The 21,232-nt window shown below is 38.0% G+C and overlaps 1 protein-coding gene and 1 long non-coding RNA gene across 3 annotated transcripts in view; one reads left to right on the top strand and one right to left on the bottom strand.

Moving 5' to 3' along the window:
* LOC149545897 (uncharacterized) overlaps positions 1 to 21,232 on the bottom strand; it is a 178,291-nt gene that overhangs the window by 97,078 nt on the left and 59,981 nt on the right. The window lies entirely within an intron of this gene.
* The window catches only part of LOC149545898 (uncharacterized), a 169,302-nt gene that overhangs the window by 89,352 nt on the left and 58,718 nt on the right, over positions 1 to 21,232 (top strand). For both annotated transcript variants that reach the window (XM_089790872.1, XM_089790873.1), the window contains exons 9-10: positions 17,647 to 18,967; positions 19,077 to 19,427. In XM_089790872.1, coding sequence (XP_089646998.1) covers positions 17,647 to 18,967; positions 19,077 to 19,427 — 1,672 coding nt within the window. The remainder of the gene's footprint in view (positions 1 to 17,646; positions 18,968 to 19,076; positions 19,428 to 21,232) is intronic.

The following is a 21,232-nucleotide window of genomic DNA, read 5'->3' as shown; positions in this document are numbered from 1 at the left end:
GTGCATTAATTATTATTTTTCTTGCTCCTAGGGTCGCAATCGGCCAGCTAGGAGGGAGTGGCAAGTTGGGTATAAGATGGAACTCTTTCCTCTCATTTTCTCACTTCTCACTCTTCCTCCTCAAGGTGTTGGCGATTTTGGCAAAAGGTGGTCCTCTCTTCATTTTGGGCGAATTTAGACTTGGAGCAGCTCTTCTATCCTTTGGCGATTTCTCTTGAGAGACAGATTTTTGCATTGTTGGGCAATTTTTGCTTGCATTTAGGCATTTTCAGCCCTTGGTGGATTTTTGTGGAGGGCAAACTTGGGTTTTTGTGCCATAGGCGATTTATGATGGAGGTCTGATTTTCTCCATTTGGGACTGTATTTTTTACATCAGACCTAGGCGATTTTGGTTTGGAGAGGAGATACATGGTGAAAGTCTGATTTTTTGAAGCCAAAGGTGGACAATTTGAAAGAAGTAAAATCCTGATTTTCAAGGGATTTGAAATTCTTAAAGTCTGATCCTAAATTCCAAAAGAGTCAAGATCTGGCTATTGGTAGAGGTGACTTTGAATCATTTAGAGTTGAAAGGGGTCCTTAAGTTGACTTCCTTCTTTTGTTCTAGTCTAAGGATTGCCTCCTTTGGTTCTGCTAGTCTAATTGTCCACCACTTTACCATTTTGTAATAGGGCGACAAGATGGAGGATGTTAGTACAAGCAAGAATCCTAAGGGGACAAACACTAAGAAAGACAAAGAGGATATGATGCCCAAAATAACTTTCTTCTTGAAAATGAAGCGAATAAATGACACCAATATCGGTATAGTAGATTTGATACGAGTAAAGGACAGACTAAAGGAAGGACAGTCCCCCTTGGCAAAAAGGATATACAGAAGGCAGTTGCACATCACAGCCCAAGCGTCGACACTTCCATTTCAACCATGATGAGCGATGTTGGGATGACACTTGATTTTGAAGACATTAGAGAAGAGGATATCAATGAGACTAGGCTTGGATCAAGATTGGATAAGTTAGGGAAGGTTGCTATCAAGAAGAAACATTTGGGCACCCTTTCCTGCCTCAATGCCTTTATCGGATTTGCAAAAGAATACGAGAAGGATCACGAGAAGACACTACAAGAAGCAAGTAGCATGATGAAATCAGCTGAGCTCAAGATAGAGCATAAACCTTATCCTCCCACGGAGGAAGTCAACAAAAGGCTAGCTAGGTTTATTGCCTTAGCTACAAGAACGAAAGAAAAGGGAAGAGTCATATTAGAAGATCATTTAATGTAAGCCCAAGTGGCAATTTCTCTTTCTTCTAGAATACGACAAGTGTCTATTTCTGATTGGCCGCCATTTTGGTATCTTCTCATTGGTTACCACTTTTACACTATTTTCATTGATCCATTGACGAGGTGGCATCTTCTCATTGGCCGATGGGGTGGCAACCCTAATTAGGGTTTCTAGGATTCAATCTGGTTGTCGGTTTTGCCTTTGATCCCTATCGTCAGTTTTAATTTTGGCATCTATAAAAGGCGATTTGCTCTCATTTGTAAGGGTTGGAGAAAATTGTTGCATAAGATAATGCCAAAATCGCTTTCTTTCTCATTGTTGTGATTTGCATGGTGATTAAGAGCCTTTGGTATTATTGCATGGTTTCTACTTCCAAATAGTTAGGGTAACATTGGTGAGGGAGTTATGTTGGAGGATTGTTGCCAAGATACTATCAAAATTGTTCTCTATTCATCATTGTGACTTGCATGGTGGATATACGTGATCATTTTGGTGTATTGCATGGTTCTTCTCATCTCTCAAATTAAAGTAGGATTTCATTTCATGTTGTTAGAGTAGAAGTAGATGGCTAATTGTATAGTGATGTTAGTGAATGTTTGATAGGGATCAATACTAGACCACTAGCATCCTAGCGGCTTGTTGGGAAGCCTTGTGTGGAAAACTAGTTTATTTTTCTTTTGAATCATTGCATCTGTGAAGGTGGGGCCGTTGGTTAGCTTTCATTAGATTCGATCCCCATCCATTTGCTAACCTTTCCATTCATAGGAGTAGGAGTAGAATAGCGAGTAGTTAAAGGAGTAGGAGCAGAATAGCGAGTAGTTGGGTAGTCAAATTTCACTTTGAGAAAGTTAGGAAGGTAGAAGTCATTAGAACCATTATTGCCTCCTCGCACAATCAACATTATCTGGCGCTACATCCTCCACCATCACTGTCACCACCAACATCACCTGGCACTCATACAAAATCATCACCATCTCCGCCTACTTGGTTACTAGCAAATCACATCAATAAAACTGAGCGAGTATCCACAAGAGTAAGGAACATTGGAGTTATTCTCGTATCCCATGAGCAATAACTTTTCAAGAGAGGAATTGTATGTTTGACACTCTGTATCAGATATTCAATTACTAATATGTTATGTAAGTGATACAAAACTTGCATCAATAGGATATTGTAGGCAATGTTACACCGGCGTGGGGGTGTGGGAAAAAAAGGCCTTCAATTTGGGGATGGGGGTGCGGAGGGGGGCGGGGGAGGCAGGGGGTTGTATAGTAATTATGAAATGTTACTTCAATATATTATAAAATATACCAAATATAGTTGAATAGAGAAAATTGAAATGCGATTCACAAACCATAAGTTCAAATTTGAAACTTGAAACTTGAAACTTAATAATCATTACCAATGATCATTTAACAAATTAACTTAGTTCAAGATGCAAGATGCAAGATTCAAAATTCATTGTTCAAATATGAATATCATATAGCTATATCATAAAGATGCTCATGATGGCAATAAACCAAGTAGCATGAAATAGTGAAATGAAATTATCTATCATAGCCATATAAAAATGACTATAATCAACAAAATGACAAAATGTCAATAATGAGAATGGAATCATCCCAAGTGCTCTCTAAGCACGCATAAAAAGAAAATTAAAAAAGAAAAGCAAAAAATTATATTTTAAAAAACTTTTTGGGCCATTTAGTGGACTGCACCTTGCGAGCACCCTAGGAACATCCGAGTGCTCGAGTACCCGCGATGCACCCGAGCACCCGTGACCCACCTAGTTGCTCGACCAGTGCGGTTGAGGTGTGGCGGCACATTTTTGGCTAGCAGGGGTATTTGGGTGCGTGATGCACCCGCATTGGGTGCTTCGGGTTTTTGTGCACTCGGGTTACACTGATTGTAAGTGAAGCACAAATTTATTGTATTCATTTTCAAAATTAATGCAAGAACCCTTTTTTTCTTATTCAACTTGAGAATTGAAGTTCAAGTATTTTGTTTTGATTAATCCATTGTGATTGTTTATTTCAAAACCAATTTCTACTAGTAGTGAGGAAATTGATTTCAATACATGTCTTTGATCATGAAAATTTGCATATGAAATGTTGTCTATGTAAATTTTGTCTAAATGATGCAAAGAAATTGAATTCAATTAGACTAGGGTTTGTATTGCTAATTAAATTTCCAATCTATAAAGTAGTGGATGGTATAGCACCGTCTCCCAAGGTTGTATACAAGGATATGAAGAAAGTTTGACTCTATTTAGCCAAGGTTGGGTAAGGGACTGGTCGACAATTTATTTTGTGAAAGTGGGTTGATGTCTGGGGTGTTGAAGTTCAATATTATGCAATATCCTTAACTCATAAACACTATTGCTTTCATTTAAATCATATTCATTTAAAAAGTAAATATCTCAAATTAATAAATTATTCATATAACTTTTATTTTGATCAAGTTTAAGGATCTTGCCAACTTAAAAGGTCACAGAGTTTAAATTTGCTATAGAAAAGCTTTGAACCAAGTGATCAAGGTTTAAGGTGAAGGTTTACCCGCCTAGGTTTAGCGAAGCCTAAAGTGTCTATTATTGCTAGTTGTAAAGTCCGATACTCTTCCCCACTAGATTCTTCCACGGAAGATGTTTCTTCCTCTTCATCGTGACAACTTTCCATCCCAAAATTTTGCGTGAGTGATTCTTCCTGTCTTGCCTTATTCCTCTGTGGTTCCATAGACTTGGTGCTTCCTTCACCTTCTATGGTGTCCATATGCATCCAACACATCATTGTTGGCTTATATGGCTCAACTTAGTTTGAATGTATAAAGCTTCCCCAATGTCTAGGAGCAACCTAGGTGCGTAGTGCATCTAGAAACAACGCTATAGTGTGATGGGGCATGTAGAAAGTTTTGTGCTTCAACAAAAGGAATTCCTCGAGTCTATTTGAAAGTAATTGAGCCCAATTATAAGCCTTACCCTGACACAAGCCTTTCACTTGTGGAAGCATGGACAAGACAATGTTTGATGTGTAGCTTGCTCTAGTTAGCTTACTCTTGATCAGGTCCATTAGACATCTCCATTCCGCATTCGTTACGAACATTTTTTTATGCCTTGGTTGCTACTCCATATGCTATCCCATTGCTTTTGTGTCAAATTATCCTTGCATTCCAATTTTGAAAGATGGGTACTCTCTTATGTAGTCATTTTTAGAGTCTTCCCTTCTTGTAGTTCTTTACTTGGAACCCCAAAAACCTTTGTAAAATTCTGTGGTGTAAATGACTGTCAAATTTTGTTGCAAGTACTGAATATTAGATTTATGACCGTTTTAGTCATAGCCATGAACTAGGGTTTGAAGGATTGGCTCAAACTCTTTAAGATAAAAAAATGGGCATGAATATGATCTTGTCTACCTTAGCTCTTCTCAATGTGGCCTTCAATAGATGTTGATCACTTGTGCCTTGCCACCAATTCCTGCATTCCATTCCAGCAATTCCTTCAAAATGAATGTTAGCAGCTGAGACTTCTTCCATTCTTCCTTTGTTCTCGTGGCTCTTGCTCATTGTAACCATAATAACCATTAGTTGGCTCCTTGCTATCCTTATGTTATCTTCTTCCTTCCTCTTGTTAGGGTTGTCGCTTAACCCAATTGCCCCCCATTATTGTTTAAGTTTTCTAATTGCTTTTATAGCCCACTCGATTACCCACTAGAGCCCATGTATGGACTTTAGGGGCTGTCATACGGTGTCCTATTTCTCTGTCCCCTTGGTGTATGGATCTGTACGTTGCCTCCCTTCTTTGTACTATTCCATGCACTGGCTGTACACTGACTTCTCCTTCCCTATCCATATGAGTACGAAGAGTCCTAGTTATACAACTGCTCCTCTGTACGTTGTACAGCTCTACGAAATATCCACACGCTGTTGTACTTGTACGGTGGTTTAGTTTACCTTCCTTCCCAATTGGCATGGTGGCTCACTTGCTTTATGACTTCATTTCAATTCTTGCGACTTGTGGATTCAGGTCTCTGCTTGATAACTTTTGTTATGTTTGTTCTCCTTACATTGCTTCCAAAATAGAGTCTTATTTCTTTTAGAGATTTTTGTACCTTTTTTGTGATATCCCCAATCTTAGAGGTCAAGTTAATTAAATGACAATATTTAAATAATATCTAAATGATTAATAAATAGTAATAATATGATATAATAATATATTTATATCTTTATAACTAAATAAAAATAAAATATAAGATTATAAAATAATATATATGAATAAATGATTAAAACATATAAAATAAAATAAATATTATCATTTATATAATTGTAATATATAATTAACCCTTATAATAATAAAATATATAAGATATCAAATATTAGATATCAACAAGATACGTCCACCATTGTAAATGAATGTGAGGGATCCAGTAGTTCACAACTCGATCCAAGTATATTCATGCGATGGTATGATGAATTTTAATCATACTCAAAGAAGACGACTAAGTGCAATATAAATACAATAGAAAACTCATAATTGTAATCAACGCATTCCTATACCAGTAATTGAAGGAATATATTGTTTGTTCCAATATTAACAAATCGATAGACGCAGTAGAGATTAATGAAGGGACATCAAAGGAATAGACACACACTTCCCATTCCATATCTTTTCCCAAAAAAATACAAAGATATATGAAGGCATCAAATAGGAGAAAGGGGGGGAGAGAAAATCAAAGACGACAAACGGCAGAACGAGTACGCCCAGCTGGAGAAGTTATTCGAATAGTAAAGTGCCAATACCGTGGAAAGGAAAGGTGAGGAGCACCAGCGGTAAACAAACCCGTAAGTACACCACTTAGACTACAGTCATGGGAAGGAGAAGAAGAAAATCTTAAGAATGCAGCACGAGTTGAAACAGGTAGAATATAACCTTCAGCGTTCACATCAACACCAAGATTACAATATGACCATCTCCGATTGGGTAACTCAGACGTAATCATTAGATGGGCTAAGGAACTCCACGAGAAACCGCAAAGTATTGGAATCACAGTTCAGTATTATTAAAGGTTTCTTATTGGGGTTGGCTCTATCGGGCATCTATCCATTAGATATATAATTGACTTCAAATATTCTTGTCAGTTTAATACTACAGATTATAAGGAACGATTAAAATTGCAATCTAAATTCTTACTTCATTATCGAGAATATATACCTTGCTTAAAAATCAATGTGGATCTGCTTATTGAAAGAACTATCTAATCTGGCATAATTGAGTGCACAAGTATATGAGAAAGGATAGACAACACTAGTGCCTAATTTTGGGAAACAATACCAACCTATCCATTATAACCTTCTATCTTCAAGCTATATACAACTCCATCAATAATCATATTGGAGGCAGCGTCTATTACCCAAATAGTAGACTTTATTGTCATGTTTAGTGGCCTCAAGAGTATAAATCATATCAAATTCGCTTTATTATTGATGATTAGACGGTGAAACTCTCTCATATAGTTCAGTTAGTAGATTTTGAAATGGTGAATTAAAAGCTATTGTCCTAACATTCAAAAGAAAATCCTATAGAGGACATTATAGTTTTAGTTTTAGTTGGCTCAGTTGACCATTCTATTTTCCTTTTTGTCTCTCTTTCTTCTTGGTTCTAAACCTTTCACTTTAGAAGTGTATGGCACCAGAGTAACAAGACTCGCCACGAGTCGGGCGAGTCAAGTTGACTTAGTCGGGTCAAAATGACCCGTGACCCTAGCTCGGCTAACTCAGCCAACTAGGTTGACTCGGCAGGGTGACTCGGTTGACTCGCCTAGGTGACTCGGCTCACTCATTTGATTCGGTTGATTTTTATTTTTTTTGCCTTTGTAGTTACGTAATTGATATATGTTATGTATGTGATCAAATTACCTTCTATTTTATGATATTATTGTGTCTTTAATCTTTATTAAATAATGGGTGCATGGAATTAATTTAAATCCAAAAAAAATCTCTAAATTTCAAGGGTTTTATTACTTTGCCGAGTCACTGCTGAGTTCGAGCCAGGTCACGAGTTGAGTTACCATTGCCGAGTCTGAGTCTCGTTACTTTGGTTGTCATACACAAGTGCTCGGAAATGTTTGGTAGCACTTGTTTTCGTAGCAGGTCCCCAAATAGTCAAAGTCAAATATTTTATCGACTAGGGGTGCTGGCCCCATGCCTTTGTAGTTGTCATCTATATAGTACCCTTCGTACTTATGATACCAAATGGCTTTGTCTCCTATTACCAGTGTGTCTTCTGGGTTGGGAATTACCCTCCATAATTCATTTGAACCCTTTTTATATGGTGCTTTCTCCTCCTCCTTTTCAAACTTATCTACCATTTCATTCATACACCTGTCTTTTGAACAAAATGAACAAATCCTTGTTTTTGTTATCATTTGCGGGGAGGTCCAATAATGTCATCATCCTCATCCCCATTGATATTTGGCTTGCATCCCTTCGTGTTTGGTTCTCCCTCTGCCTCTTTATCAATATCACAGGCTACAAAGCCTTCCTTCCTCCCTTTCTAGGGCACTCTTTTTGCTAGTAACATTAATTCTCACCCATAGGGTGAGAGGTCCAAATAGGCGCATTTGTGAGGTGTTTATGAATCCTTGGAACTGCCACCCCTTTTACCTACTTTTTAACCATTTGTTCTTCTAGTTCCATGAGAGGTTTGTTCCAATCTAAGTCTGTTCGATATGGTGTTTCAATGACAATTGGATCCTCTTCAATTTCTTTGCCATGTCCTAGTGTCCATCCTCCTTTTGTAGTGTAGCCTAGCATATTATTGCCTTCGCTATGTCGCTTCTGGTAGATTCTTGACTTAGACCCATTAACTGGTTCCTTGGTCTGTCATCTAAGGTGGATGGTTTCATTGCTCTATTGTTGTCCATCTCCCTTGCTTTGAATGGTCCTAGCCACTTTACCATAAGCTTTCTAGGTTTGATTTTGTTATGACCTTCCTTCGGTGTTGTGACACCTCTTTCACCCATTATGTCGTCATTCTTCTTTGTTCTAGCTTTATGAGCTTTTCAAGTCTCTCCTTTAAACTTTCATTTTCCCCCCATCTACTTTCTACTACCACTCTCAGGCTTGGTATAGTGAACTTTGTTGGTATGAATGCTTCTTGGTCATACATCATTTGGAAGGGCATGCTTCCAATTGTTACCTTGTAGGAGGTTTGATAAGCCCATAGGCCTGCTAGGAGCTTTTCTTCCCAATCTCCATCCTCTACCCTACACATCTTTTACAATATGGATACCAAGATTTTGTTTCTGAATTCTACTTGTCCATTTGCACGTGGGTAATATGGGCTTGATAGGTTTGTGGAAAATGTGAAACACCTATGTCATGTTCCGCATCATCTGGTTCACAAAATGTACACTCATATTTGTTGTAATGGATATTGGGCCCTTGACTCTATCCATTTTGTGAGGTATTCTCTGGCAACTATAATGTACCGACATTGTGTGGCTACACTTGTCTTTATTGGTCCTACAATGTCTAGTGCCCATTTCTTGAACTCTAAGGGTTGGGATGGGAAAAGTGGCATGAAGTCCCTCTTTATTGGTTTTCGCATTCACTGGCATGTATCGCATCTCATCACCCATTGTTTGGCATCTATGTACAATGTCGACCACCATAGACCGACCATAAGCATCTTCCTTGTTGTTGCATCTGGCCCCAGGTGTCCACCTACCAATCCATCATGAGACTCTTGCAGTACACTTGGTATGTCCTCCATTACACATCTTCAGAGTACTTGGTCGAAACCCATTTTATATAATAACCCTTCTATTAGTTGAATCGTTTTACTTTTCAAGGCTACCTTCCTTGTTTCGCTTGCTGCCATGTTGGATGGAAAGGATATGGTGAATAGGTATCGCCACACTTGTTTGTACCAACTTGGAAGTACTACGATCCGGAAAAGATGTGTTTGGGAAATCCTCGTTTACTCTACCTGCAGGCTCCCCCAACCTTATTCTTGAAAGGTGATCCACCATGACATGACTTTGTCTTGGTTGTACTATGATCTTAAATGTAAATTCTTGTAGAAGGAGAAGTCGTCAACTTACCCTTCCTTGAATTATTAGTTTATTGACTAGATAGAGTGCCTAATGATCTACAGAGAATGTGAATGGTGTGGCCAGAAGATAGTGGCAAAACTTTTGTATTGATTACACCATGCCTAGTGCTTCTCTTTTTGCTATACTATAATTCCTATATGCTTTTGAGAGCAATCTGCTTGCAAAGTACACCGGTTGGTCTAGTCTCTTCACCCTTGCCTGAGCCAATGTTGCCCCAATAGAATAGTTTGAAGCATCCACATGTGTGTGGAATGCCTTACTCCAGTCAGGGTAGACTAGTATAGGTGCACCTACTAGCCTTGCCTTAAGTTTGTTCATTGCCTTGTTTTGCTTTGGCTCCCATACGAATGGTTCTACCTACCCTGTCAATTTTTGAGTGACAAGGAAATTTCAGCTAACTCCATAATGAAACTTCTATAGTGGGCTACATGTCCCAAAAATGATTTTACGCTAGTCGCGTCTTGGGGGTCCTCCATCTCTACAATAACTTTTATTTTGTCCGGGTCTGGTTTCAATCCCTCCTTACAATGTGTCCTAATAGTTTGCCTTGGCATATGATGAAACGACATTTCTTGGGATTTAGGGCTAGTCGTGGTGTTCTACACTGCTTCATACATTCCCGTAGTATTGATAGGTGAGTTTGCTTGCCACTGAAAACAGACCAGTCATCTAGAAATGCCCTAAAATTGCTTATTGTCATTCTGTCAAATATATGGAGTAGAATCCTCTTGAATGTTGTAGGAGTATTGCATAATCCGATGGCATTCTATTATATGCATATACCCCATCTTCTACTATGAAGGTAATCTTCAATTTATCCTTCTCTGCTATGCCGATTTAACTATACCTAGAGAACCCATCTATGAACGAGTATATCTAGTGTCCGGCTACTTTCTCTAATATGGTATTTGTAAATGGTATAGGAAAAGGATCCTTTATTGTTATTGTGTTCAAGCATTGGAAGTCCATGCATTTTCTAATCTGCTTTGCTTCCTTTTTCAATGAGATGACTATTGGGGATACCCATTAGTACCTTGAAAATAATCCCAACGTTCAACATTTTGTCAATCTCCTCTTGCACCTTGACGGAATAATTTTTGTTCATATAGTATGGCTGCTTCCATACTGGTTGGGAATTTGGCAGTAGTGGTATCTTGTGTATGCAAAACTCTGGTGGGACTCCCTTAAGATCCCTATACGTCCAAGCAAAGATGTCTTTGTATTCTACGAATATCTTCAACGTCGCTCCTTTGAGGATGGGGTCCCATCATCTCCCATCATTATAGGTTTTGGTTCCTCTCGGTTTCCCAAATTAAGTTCTACCACCTTGAGCTCTTCATACTTTATCTTTTCTTCTCCCCTAAACTGATGGGCTGGTGTATCATCTGTCCATCTTGTTCCTTCTTTGTATTCCTTGCCCTCCTTGGGGTACGTGGCCTCATCTTACTCCATCTGGACAATTTCCAACATATTACAGCTTGACTCGAACACCTTGTACTCCATTTGCCAATGGAACAATCCACTTAGAGAATTTGTTTCATCTTCAGAATTATTCCCTAGTTTGAGAATGCCTTCCTCGTTTGGTTCCATTCCTCCCTTTTCTAGGTATTCCTTTTCTTCAGATCTTGAATCAGAAGCCAATTTCTGACTTACCACCTGGTTTTGTAAGTCGATTGTATATTTCTTCCCTTTGCTTTCAATAGATAGTGCACTCTGCTTCCAATTGTGGTTGGCTTTGGCTAGTACCTGCCATTTTCTACCTAATAGGGCATCATATTCTTTCTTTTATAATATAATGACCACAAAATTTAATAGGAATAGTTGAGTGCCAATAATTACCTTTTGATTCATGAGCATACCTCACGGTTTGATGTCCTATCGCTCTGCTCCCACCAGGGGGGAGGTGGGTAGCCGTAGTGTGGGTTTACCCAATGCTCTCTAAGTCTCCTCAGGAAGCATGTTTACTCCTAATTCGCCATCCACTATAGTGTTAGTTGGTGGCCCATGATTTAAATTTCTACTATTGCAAGAGTTCGTCCCATCCCCATGATAATCTAATGTTCCCGTTATAAATTAAATCATTTATCAAACTATTCTAACAGGCCAATTGATTTAATGTATCTTAGACCCATTTTTTATTTTGTTTCCGTAGTTTGTGTTGCCATCGGCTATCTTTGTACACCCTTGGAAAGTTTCCTGACGGGTATTTAAGCATGGCTTGTAGGTAGCCTTTAATCATGCTATTTGGATTATTTTCTCTATATTGTGAATTCCTATTGGGATTCTTTGTTGTTTGTCATTTCGAAAGCAAAAGATCTTCCCTATTTGGCTCCTGCAGTTTTGGTGGGATTCAACCCTACTTTGCTCGGATCTGGCAAATCGAAGCACCATCTTTCGACAATTATTATTCGCATTTAAGTCTATTATTGTGTGGATTTTATCAAGATCTATTGTGTTTTGTGTATGAACAAGATTATATCCCGTATTGGGCTCAGGCACCTAACTGTGTGACCTCTTATCATTTTTCGGACTGATCACTCCTTGACCATATGGTCTCTCAACCCTCCATCCATATTATCCATCCTTCATTGTACCGGCTTGGTTTCTGTCTACCGTGTGACCTCCCAGTTCAGCTGTACGACCTTCATACACCCCCGTCCCGTACAACCTCCTTGCACACCGTACAGCAGTAGGCATGTTTGTGTGTTGTACATAGACTGTCTTTACCCAATCTTACGGCCTTCATAGTCACCATACCAACCCTCATTGCTGCCGTACCTCGCTTCTGCTTGTCGTACAGCCCAATTACCTCTAGCGTACGACCAATTTGGTCATTTCCACATACCTTATAGACTCCTAGCTACTGTACAACCTTCCCTATGGAACGTGGTAAATCAGATTCTAACATTCTTCAAGCATACGCTTCTGTTACTAAGGGTTAGAGGACATTGGAACATTATAGACAAAGAGTGCTGGATTTGCCATTGTTTTGTCTCTCCATACTTATTCCGTCTTGCCATCCCCTTCTTTGGAGGTACTCTCTTCTTGTCTGATGTTATCTCCTCCTCTCTTAGATATTGCTACTTTTATTTGTGAAAAGGTTTCCACTAGGTCAACCACCCTTATTGGTATGGTAGCTTGCAACATTTGTCTGATAATATTAGTTTTTGACATAGATCGGATGGAAGGCTTCATCTTCTCCTAGTGTTGTTCCTCTTCCAGTGTCGTCCTTGCCTCCTTGAGTCGTTCTTTCTTTATTTGGGGATCCAGGGAAGAGGCTTTTTTCGCATGTAGGCAAGTCACTGCCATAACTTGTTCTGTTTCTTTGACTTCCTACATGTTGACTGCTTTTCTCTTTGGACAACCCATGTCTTCATGGTTCCTTGGCCCACACCACCTACAAAGTTTACTCCCCCCACCATTTTGGCAGTCCTGAGCAAAGTGCCCCGATTAATTACATCTTCGGCACTGAATCATTGAACGACCTTTTTCGTTGTACTAAATACAACTGCGTAGTGTATTGGTATTGCTATTGCCTCCTTGTCTTGTTTTTCGATATCCTCCTAGATGGGCATCGAGATTTGTGTTCCTTGGAGTGGGGTGTGTAGATTGCTCTCCCATGAGGAGTACTTGTGCACTTCATACCTTTAAGCTGTACGGGCATTCTTTCATAGTGTCCTGCTACTTGACAGATGTGGCAGAACAGGTTCTTTGGGCAATTGGCCTTTGTGTGTCCTTCACCACGACATTTTGTATGCCAAACATCCTTTCTGCCTTTGACTTCCTTTTCTTCTTTGATTTCCCTCAACATTTGTATCATGTCCTTGCAGAGGGCTTGGATCATTTTTGATTTCTCCTCACTTTCTTCCTCATTGCTGGCATCACTATTCTTCTTATTTCTTGATCTTTTATCTTCACTTTCAATATCCATAGCCCTATTGCAAGCCTTTTTATAGGTGGATGGAGGAATCACCTTCATCTTCGTCTGGATTGAGGGGCTTAACCCCTTAATGAACCACCTTTTCTTTAGTTTGTTTGCTGGTTTGTTCTCAAGTTTCCTTATACGTTCGTTTTAGTCTCCTGTAGTATACTTGCAGGCTGTCACTTTTCCCTTGGCGAGTGTTATATATTTTTGCTACCACCTCATCATCATCCCTTAACAATTTGAATTCTGTCTCAAAGGCTGTTCTTAGGGTGTCCCATATGTTTTTTCTATGTTTGGCAAATTTGTATACCAGTCAATTGCCACCCCCCGCAAGGTGGCAAGGAAGGATTTCAACCAATAGTCTTCATCATCTTCCCCCCTACCTCCCAAATGGTTATGCATGTCTAACAGTGCCTTATGGGATCTTCCAATCCCTCCCCTTAGAACGTAGGAAGTTTTTGTTTAACTGGCTTGTTCGACATTTTTCTTTTATTACTTTAGTGCAGAGGTTCTCCTTCTTGGCCTCGCAAGGTACCTTGCTCCCATTCCTATCCTCTTCCTCCTGGTGTTTGTAGAATTTTCTTGTTCCCATGCTCGTTCCTTCCTCTACTTGGCTGGAAATGGGATTCCCACCTTCCCAGGGTTTCTAGTTCATTATACCCTATGATGGGTGCTTTCAAAATAGCTAATCTTTCAATTCCTCTTACCGCAGTCTCAAACAATTTTGCCACTTTGCCGTCAAAATTTTGTTCCTCGTCCTCCTCAAAAATATGGTCTGGTTCCTATACTTGTTGGGCTTGGTCGTTTAGTTGACACCTCCTCTCTTCTTGTTGGTGTACTAACAATACCTTCCTTATGTCTTCCTCAGTGATTTCCAATGGAACCTCCTCTCCGTCTACTATCCTTGTTGGGAAGGAGGGGCATTAAATGTAGAGTTGGTAGTTTCCTTTGTTGTTCCCAAGTGCCTCCATTGAGGGTTTTTTCTACAACTACTAGTATCGTTGGGCTTGTCCTCTGTTTGAGTGTTTTGATAGAACCGTTGCAATATTTGTTGCCTTCTCTTTTCTCTCAGGTCTGCCTCTTTGTAATGTTCTCGTTATAAAATAAATCATTAATCAAACTATTGTTACTAGGCCAATTGATTTAATATATCTCGAACCCATTTTTTTTTTGTTTCCGTAGTTTGTGTTGTCGTTGGCTATCTTTGTACATCCTCGAAAAGCTTCCTTGACGAGTATTTAAGCATGACTTGTAGGTAGTCATTAGGTATGCAATTTGGATTTTTTTTGTACTGCAAACTCCTTTTGGAGTTCTCTGTTGTTAGCCATTTTGGAAGTGAAAGACCTTCCCTATTTGGTTTGTCCGATTTTGGTGGGATTCAACCCTCACCCTATTCTGTCCCATGTAATGGTTTGCTCGGATCTAGCAAATCGGAGCACCATCTTTCGACAAATATTTATTGACGGTTATTCGTATTCAAATCTCCATTCTTGTTTGGCATTATCTAATGTATTTCGGATAAATAGTTAAGTACAGAGCTGCAACCATTTTTTTCTCCGTACTCCATTTGCTGCTCACAACACTTACTGCAAATACCGTACGACCTCCGTAGTGTCTTCCTGCATTCCATACGACCTCCCATTCATACTGCCTCTCCCACCAAACTGTATGGCCAACCTCTTCATACCATACGACCAACCTTAAACATACCATACAGCCATAGCATCATTCACCGTATGGCTCACATTGCCTCCTTGTACAGCCATGAACTGCTCCCTCAACCATACGTCCCCTCATACACCACCATACGACCTCCAAAAAACACATCGTACAACCTCCAGGCATCCACCGTTTGGCCCAAAATAGTCCGTACATCATCTTGACCCAGCCATACATCACGCCCTGTTCGTCCATTGTGATCCAGTGCACGTCTATTTGGAGTTTAACGAATTTGGGAACATTACACTCTTCTTTGCTCTTCCACTGCTACTAGCCTCCTTGCGAGCAATTTTGGAAGGCTTCCTAGAAGATCATACATAGCCTCATTCACCGTTAGCTCGACATATATTGTATTGGTGGGGAGAGCCCTCTTCTTTGCCTCCCACTATACATACTTTGCAATCGCTACTTCCCACGCCTGGACGAGGTCCTGTGTCAATTGGTCTTCTATGCTCACTTCCTCTTCCTCAATGTCATTGTCTGTTTTTACCGTCTGTTGGTTGAAGGCTCTGCCCATTAAATGTCCATTTTCCTCCCCCTTGTCATACCTTGGGTTCTATTTAGGCAATGATGCCGCAAATGTTTATGCCAATACGGTAGAATAATACTAGCAACATATAAAATGTATATAGTTCATAACATTACCCTCACATCTATCTAAGTAATTGGAATAATGCACAAGTGGTAAAATATATCCTTTATTGAGTGTACCAAGTCAAGTTACGTACCCGTGCCAAGATAGTTCCTGAAAATTACCACACCATCCTATTGCATGGCGTACTACAAATAGTGCCCGAGTTGGTTACTAATACCAACGAACGCAACTCTTGGTACAACTTCTTAACGATTACTTAATTAATTATAATGCAAATTTACCTACTACAATGAGTCACAACCTTTCATCATTGCCCTCCGAAAGAGTCAAAACCTTTCAAAGTTACCACCCTTTGGAAGACTCAACCTTTCAGAATTATCGCAATTTGAAGTAGTCACAACCCTACACCATGCTGCCCCTTTGGAAGTCGCTTTATTTTTATCATCCCCTTTCTTACTCTTTCCATCAATCCTTAATTTTTTTGCTCTTCTCTTCCTTTCCTCCCTTTTCCAAACAAAGTTCTCTTATACCTTATTTGTTTGAGGGAAACACAACTTTCTTTTTATGCCTTTTGACCCTTCATTAATTTAAATACACGCACGTGTGCGTACACACACACACATATAGATAGACACACATACACATTTTAATAGATATAGATAGATATTTTAATTATTTTATATTTTATTAATTTAGGTTTATTTTTATTATTTTATATTTTAATGTTGTTATTAAAGGCTATATCAAATAAGGGACATTACACTTTAACATTATGGACTTCTTCAAATGACAAAGAGCAAAGAGGTCTATCATAGCAGATGATATAGGAAGAAAATTGAGCAAGCATATTGAACAATCAACATTGAGACCACGAGTTTGGTAGTAAATGAAGTCTATTCTAATCAGAGTAGACTAAATAACTGTCCAACCAAGACCTAGATCTTTGAGAAAATAGTAGATAATGATAATGATGCCTTAAAAGATATGGTGCAACCTTTTTTGACCTGAATAAAAAAGTATTTGGGCTTTAGAGATGAGACCACACTTTAAAAGTAGTTAAAACAAGTAAAACCTTGTCCATTGTTACAACCAAAACTATTAATTCATACCACAGTGAAATTTTTGAAGTAAGGCTTGATCAAAGTTGTGCATCCAAATTTGGTTTCATGAGTGTTAAGTTCAAGACCTAAATGCTATAAATATTGTAATCTCTAATAGTGCAAATCAAAATAACCAAAAAGACATTAAAATCAAGCATAGTAACAATATATTAATGCTCACAACCCCTACGACGTTGCGCCAAAAACTAAAATCTCGAACTTTGGAATTTTTTTTGATTGGAGAACAACTACAATCGACATGTGCATGAGCACTAAGCTAGGATGGTTTTCATTCTCAAAGCCATAAAAATCTAGAGAATTCTAGTCTTCAGGAATAAAAGATGAATGTATGCTCATTCAGGAAAAATATAATTGCTTTAAAAAGTGTGTAGAGGTGTTTTTAAAACAATTCTCTTATTTACAAAATTTTTTTGAGAAAAGAAAATAATATTTTATAGCTTTTAATAGTTTTATTAAATAGAATAACATCTATATACAAGGAAATGGAATTGGATGCAACTATGTGGGTGAGACATAACTAGCATGCTATGGAAAGTTAATAATTTTTTATTAATCAAATTTAGTGACTTCTTATCTCTCAGTGTGCAAATTAGAGCAACTGTTAGATTGCATTTATGCTTTCTAAGTTTTTTCAACTACATAGATGATTCTGGTGATGATTTATTAGAAGGGAGTTTGTTCTTTGTAGTCTAACTGGAATTAGCATAAAGCATAATCATTTTGATATGCAGTTGTACAGGAGCTCCTAGTTGGTTGACGATCTGCAAAATAATACAAGAGTAGTTATGAGAACTATGGTGCATAGTTGTTAGTTCAAGTCAGGAAGTATAGTTATTAACTAAATTGAGCATATGCTAACCGCTGTAATTAACACTTTCTGACTCTGAAGGCTTTTCCATTGTCAGTTTTGTACAGGGAAAGGATCATAATCCTTGCATGGAAATGTTAGACAGCAGTTATAACATGCAGGAATTAGAAAATATTCCAGATAGTTTTATTGATATAGAGGACAAACACTTTCCTCTGATCATTACATTTCAAAAGTTTTTGATAATGTTGGATGGGAGTGTACAGTACCAGTTTTTCCAAAATAGATGTTCTGAAGAACAAGGATACCAGTTACAAGAGAAAAAGTTCTGTTCAAGTGAAGAGATTGGTGGGGAAGTGGATTCAACAAAATCAGACAGAAACAGTCAAGATATTGATGATGGTGGTCAAAATGCTGCAATACTCGATGATAGGGAAATCTTTGTTCCTGTAAAAAGGTCCACATATAGAAGATCTCTTGCATTTGTGCAATTCATAAGAAAAAATGAAGTCAGCTACGAACGCTTTGACTCAGTTTATTGGCCACATTTCAATGCAGAGCTAAGAAGAGGACTTGACTCTTCAGTAGTATTTACTGAAATTATTTCCCACATAAAAGGCAGTTCAAACTCAGTTAACTCTGCTGAGTTCAAACTGAGTCGGGATGACTACATTGCAATGGCAGAGAGTCGTGTGTCTACATTATGTGTAAAACAAAGAGAAGCAATCTATGAGATTTTCTTGCACTATGAAAAACAAAAACAAAGGAATGGTAATTTTGACATTGCTGATGTGGTAAATCATTTGCATCACCAGATCCGATCTAATGGATATTTAGGTGTGAAAATGAATTTTATATATGTTGATGAAGTTCAAGATCTTCCCATGGCTCAAATTTCTTTGTTCAAGTATGTGTGCTCTAATGTTAGGGAGGGTTTTGTCTTTGCTGGTGACACGGCCCAAACAATTGCGAGAGGTGTTCACTTTCGTTTTGAAGACATCAGAAATTTGTTCTATAAAGAATTCCTTGAAGCAGACAGTGATCAGTCCAGAAAAACAATCATGCCTGACCTGTTTCATCTCACCCAAAATTTCCGTACACATACTGGAATAACAAAATTAGCACAGAGTGTATTGGAGCTACTGTATCATTACTTCCCTTTTGCCGTAGATAAATTAAGCCCAGAAACTAGTCTAATATATGGAGAAGCTCCTACATTTCTAGACACCAAGGAGGATGAAAATCCCATTAGCACAATTTGTGGTCACGGGGGAAACTCTGGAAGTGAAAAGTATGAATTTGGTGCTGAGCAAGCAATATTAGTACGGGATGATTGTCAGAAGGAAAAGGTTCTTGAGCAAGTGAGGAAGCAGTGTCTCGTCTTGACATTAATTGAATGCAAAGGACTTGAATTTCAGGTTTTGTTTCCTCTGTATACTTTTCTAAGAAAGAATATATAGCTTCACACCTATTTTTATCTTCATTCTGTCAAGTAGAAATTAATACTCTGATTTGTGTTTTTTGTAGGATGTGCTGCTTTACAATTTCTTCAGTAGCTCTCCACTAGGCATGAAATGGCGGGTATTATATGATTTCATGAATCAGAAAGGTTTTGACAGCTGTGAAAAAAATCAGTATCCTAAGTTTGACAGTATCAAGCATAACCTTCTGTGCAGTGAAGCAAAACATTTATACGTTGCTATTACCCGTTCAAAACAAAGATTGTGGATATATGAAGAGAAGCCCCAATATGCTAACCCCATGCTGGATTATTGGAAACAAAAGGGTATTATACAGTTCAGAAGTTTTGATAGATCTATGTTAGAATCAATGCATAATGTCAGCAGTTCTGAGGATTGGAGGCAGCGTGGAATTCAGGTATGTAGGCCGTCTAAGAGAACAATTTTCTGTATTATTGATTGACTGCTTTTATAAATGTCTTCCCACCATATGAGAACCTTTGCTACACACTTAAGGAAAAATACTTTGTGCAAGATAGGCAGGCAAAGCAGGGCATTTTGCAGTTCAGGTAGAGGGAGCTGTCAATATCTAATAATTGTTTTTGTTATCTACTTTACCTGATATCTCACAAAATTTTAAATCGACTCTGAACTTTATATCTTTTTCTCCATTTCATATTAGGGATTTTAGTTCATAGGACTCAATCACTAAAACACCCATTAAGTCATTGGAAAAGTTACCTGTTTAAATTGTAATATTGGCTGCTTGCATCTTACGTGTCATCATTTTGTCATTTCAAGCAGTCAAATCAAAAGTTTCATCATGTAGAACATAAAAGTTAAATGATAGGGATGGGGATTTTTAAATCTCTGAAATGTTTTATAGTTTGGCTATGATCTTTGTGATCTTGCATGCCAAAACCTTATGGAAGCAATCCTCATTCACACATTTGCACCAGCCATGGATACATACCTTATCTATGATTTTCTAAAAGACAACTGGCTTCAATGGATTTACCGTAGTTGCACCTTCAAAATATTTAACTGTCATGTTGTAGTGCTGATATGGAACTGCAAAATACTCTCTCAAAACAAAGACGACACCAATGTTAATCTATAGCTAACCAAAAACGTTTTAGTGGACTAAAGTGTAGATTGATATTTGAAGTGAAATTGGCAAGGGGTTTGTGTAAATTATTTATTGATCGAATGAATTAAGGTTCTTAATCTGATCTATGAGGTTCAGAAGAATAGTGAAGATCTTATCAATGTGCCAAACATTCCATGATTTTATTTTGCAATTTGTGATGATGGCTACATGATAACTAGAGCTTGAGAATTTGAGATGCTCATCAACTTTTGAATAAATGTACCATCATAACATGGAACTCAGGCTTTTAGGAAGCACTGTAACTAATTTTGTCTTGCAAAGTCTAAGGAAATATTAAGTACTGTAATGATCTTGGGTTGCTTATCTAAATGTCACACGCTTTTGGACTGTAGGTTTATCGAATTGCATGAAGGGATTTGTATATGAATGCATACTTGTATTAAATAGATACTTGTTCATGACTTAATGTTTTTGTAACATGCCAATCCAAACTACCAGATAATATAAAATTAACGACCAGATCACGGGAATTTGAAGTTTTTCTTTTAACCAATATTAACAGAAAGAAACTACTTAGGGATTCATATCACTGGAGATACTTGTTCATGACTTAATGTTTTTGTAACATGCCAATCCAAACTACCAGATAATATAAAATTAACGACCAGATCACAGGAATTTGAAGTTTTTCTTTTAACCAATATTAACAGAAAGAAAATACTTATATTTTCCCATGAACATGATAATGGTGTCAACTGTTTAAGCAACTGCTAGTAACAGTTGTATTCATTTAACTACATTCACATGAAAATGAATTAACAAACCATCCAACTATTGTTTAAGCCAAAAGAAAGAACTGTTTAAGCCAAAAGAAAGAGCTCAATTGTAATAACCCCAATAGGTTATAACTTCTTCAAACACCAAAAATCTTTATACTTCAGTTGTTGACATTTTGTCAAACACTTTGCAAGCAAGCTCTCATACCACTGTAATAACCCTCCTCAAATCTGCCCTCAAAAGAAACTGATGAAAGCTCAAGGAATTTCATCAAACAATTCACATGCAAGGGACATATGACTGATATAGTATTTCAGCTAGCTTCAAATAACTTT

This window comes from Cupressus sempervirens, chromosome 7 (genome assembly GCF_028749045.1).
Source record: "Cupressus sempervirens isolate cs-2001-9-10 chromosome 7, ASM2874904v1, whole genome shotgun sequence".
NCBI lineage: Eukaryota > Viridiplantae > Streptophyta > Pinopsida > Cupressales > Cupressaceae > Cupressus > Cupressus sempervirens.
This window is presented reverse-complemented; position numbering and strand designations above follow the sequence as displayed.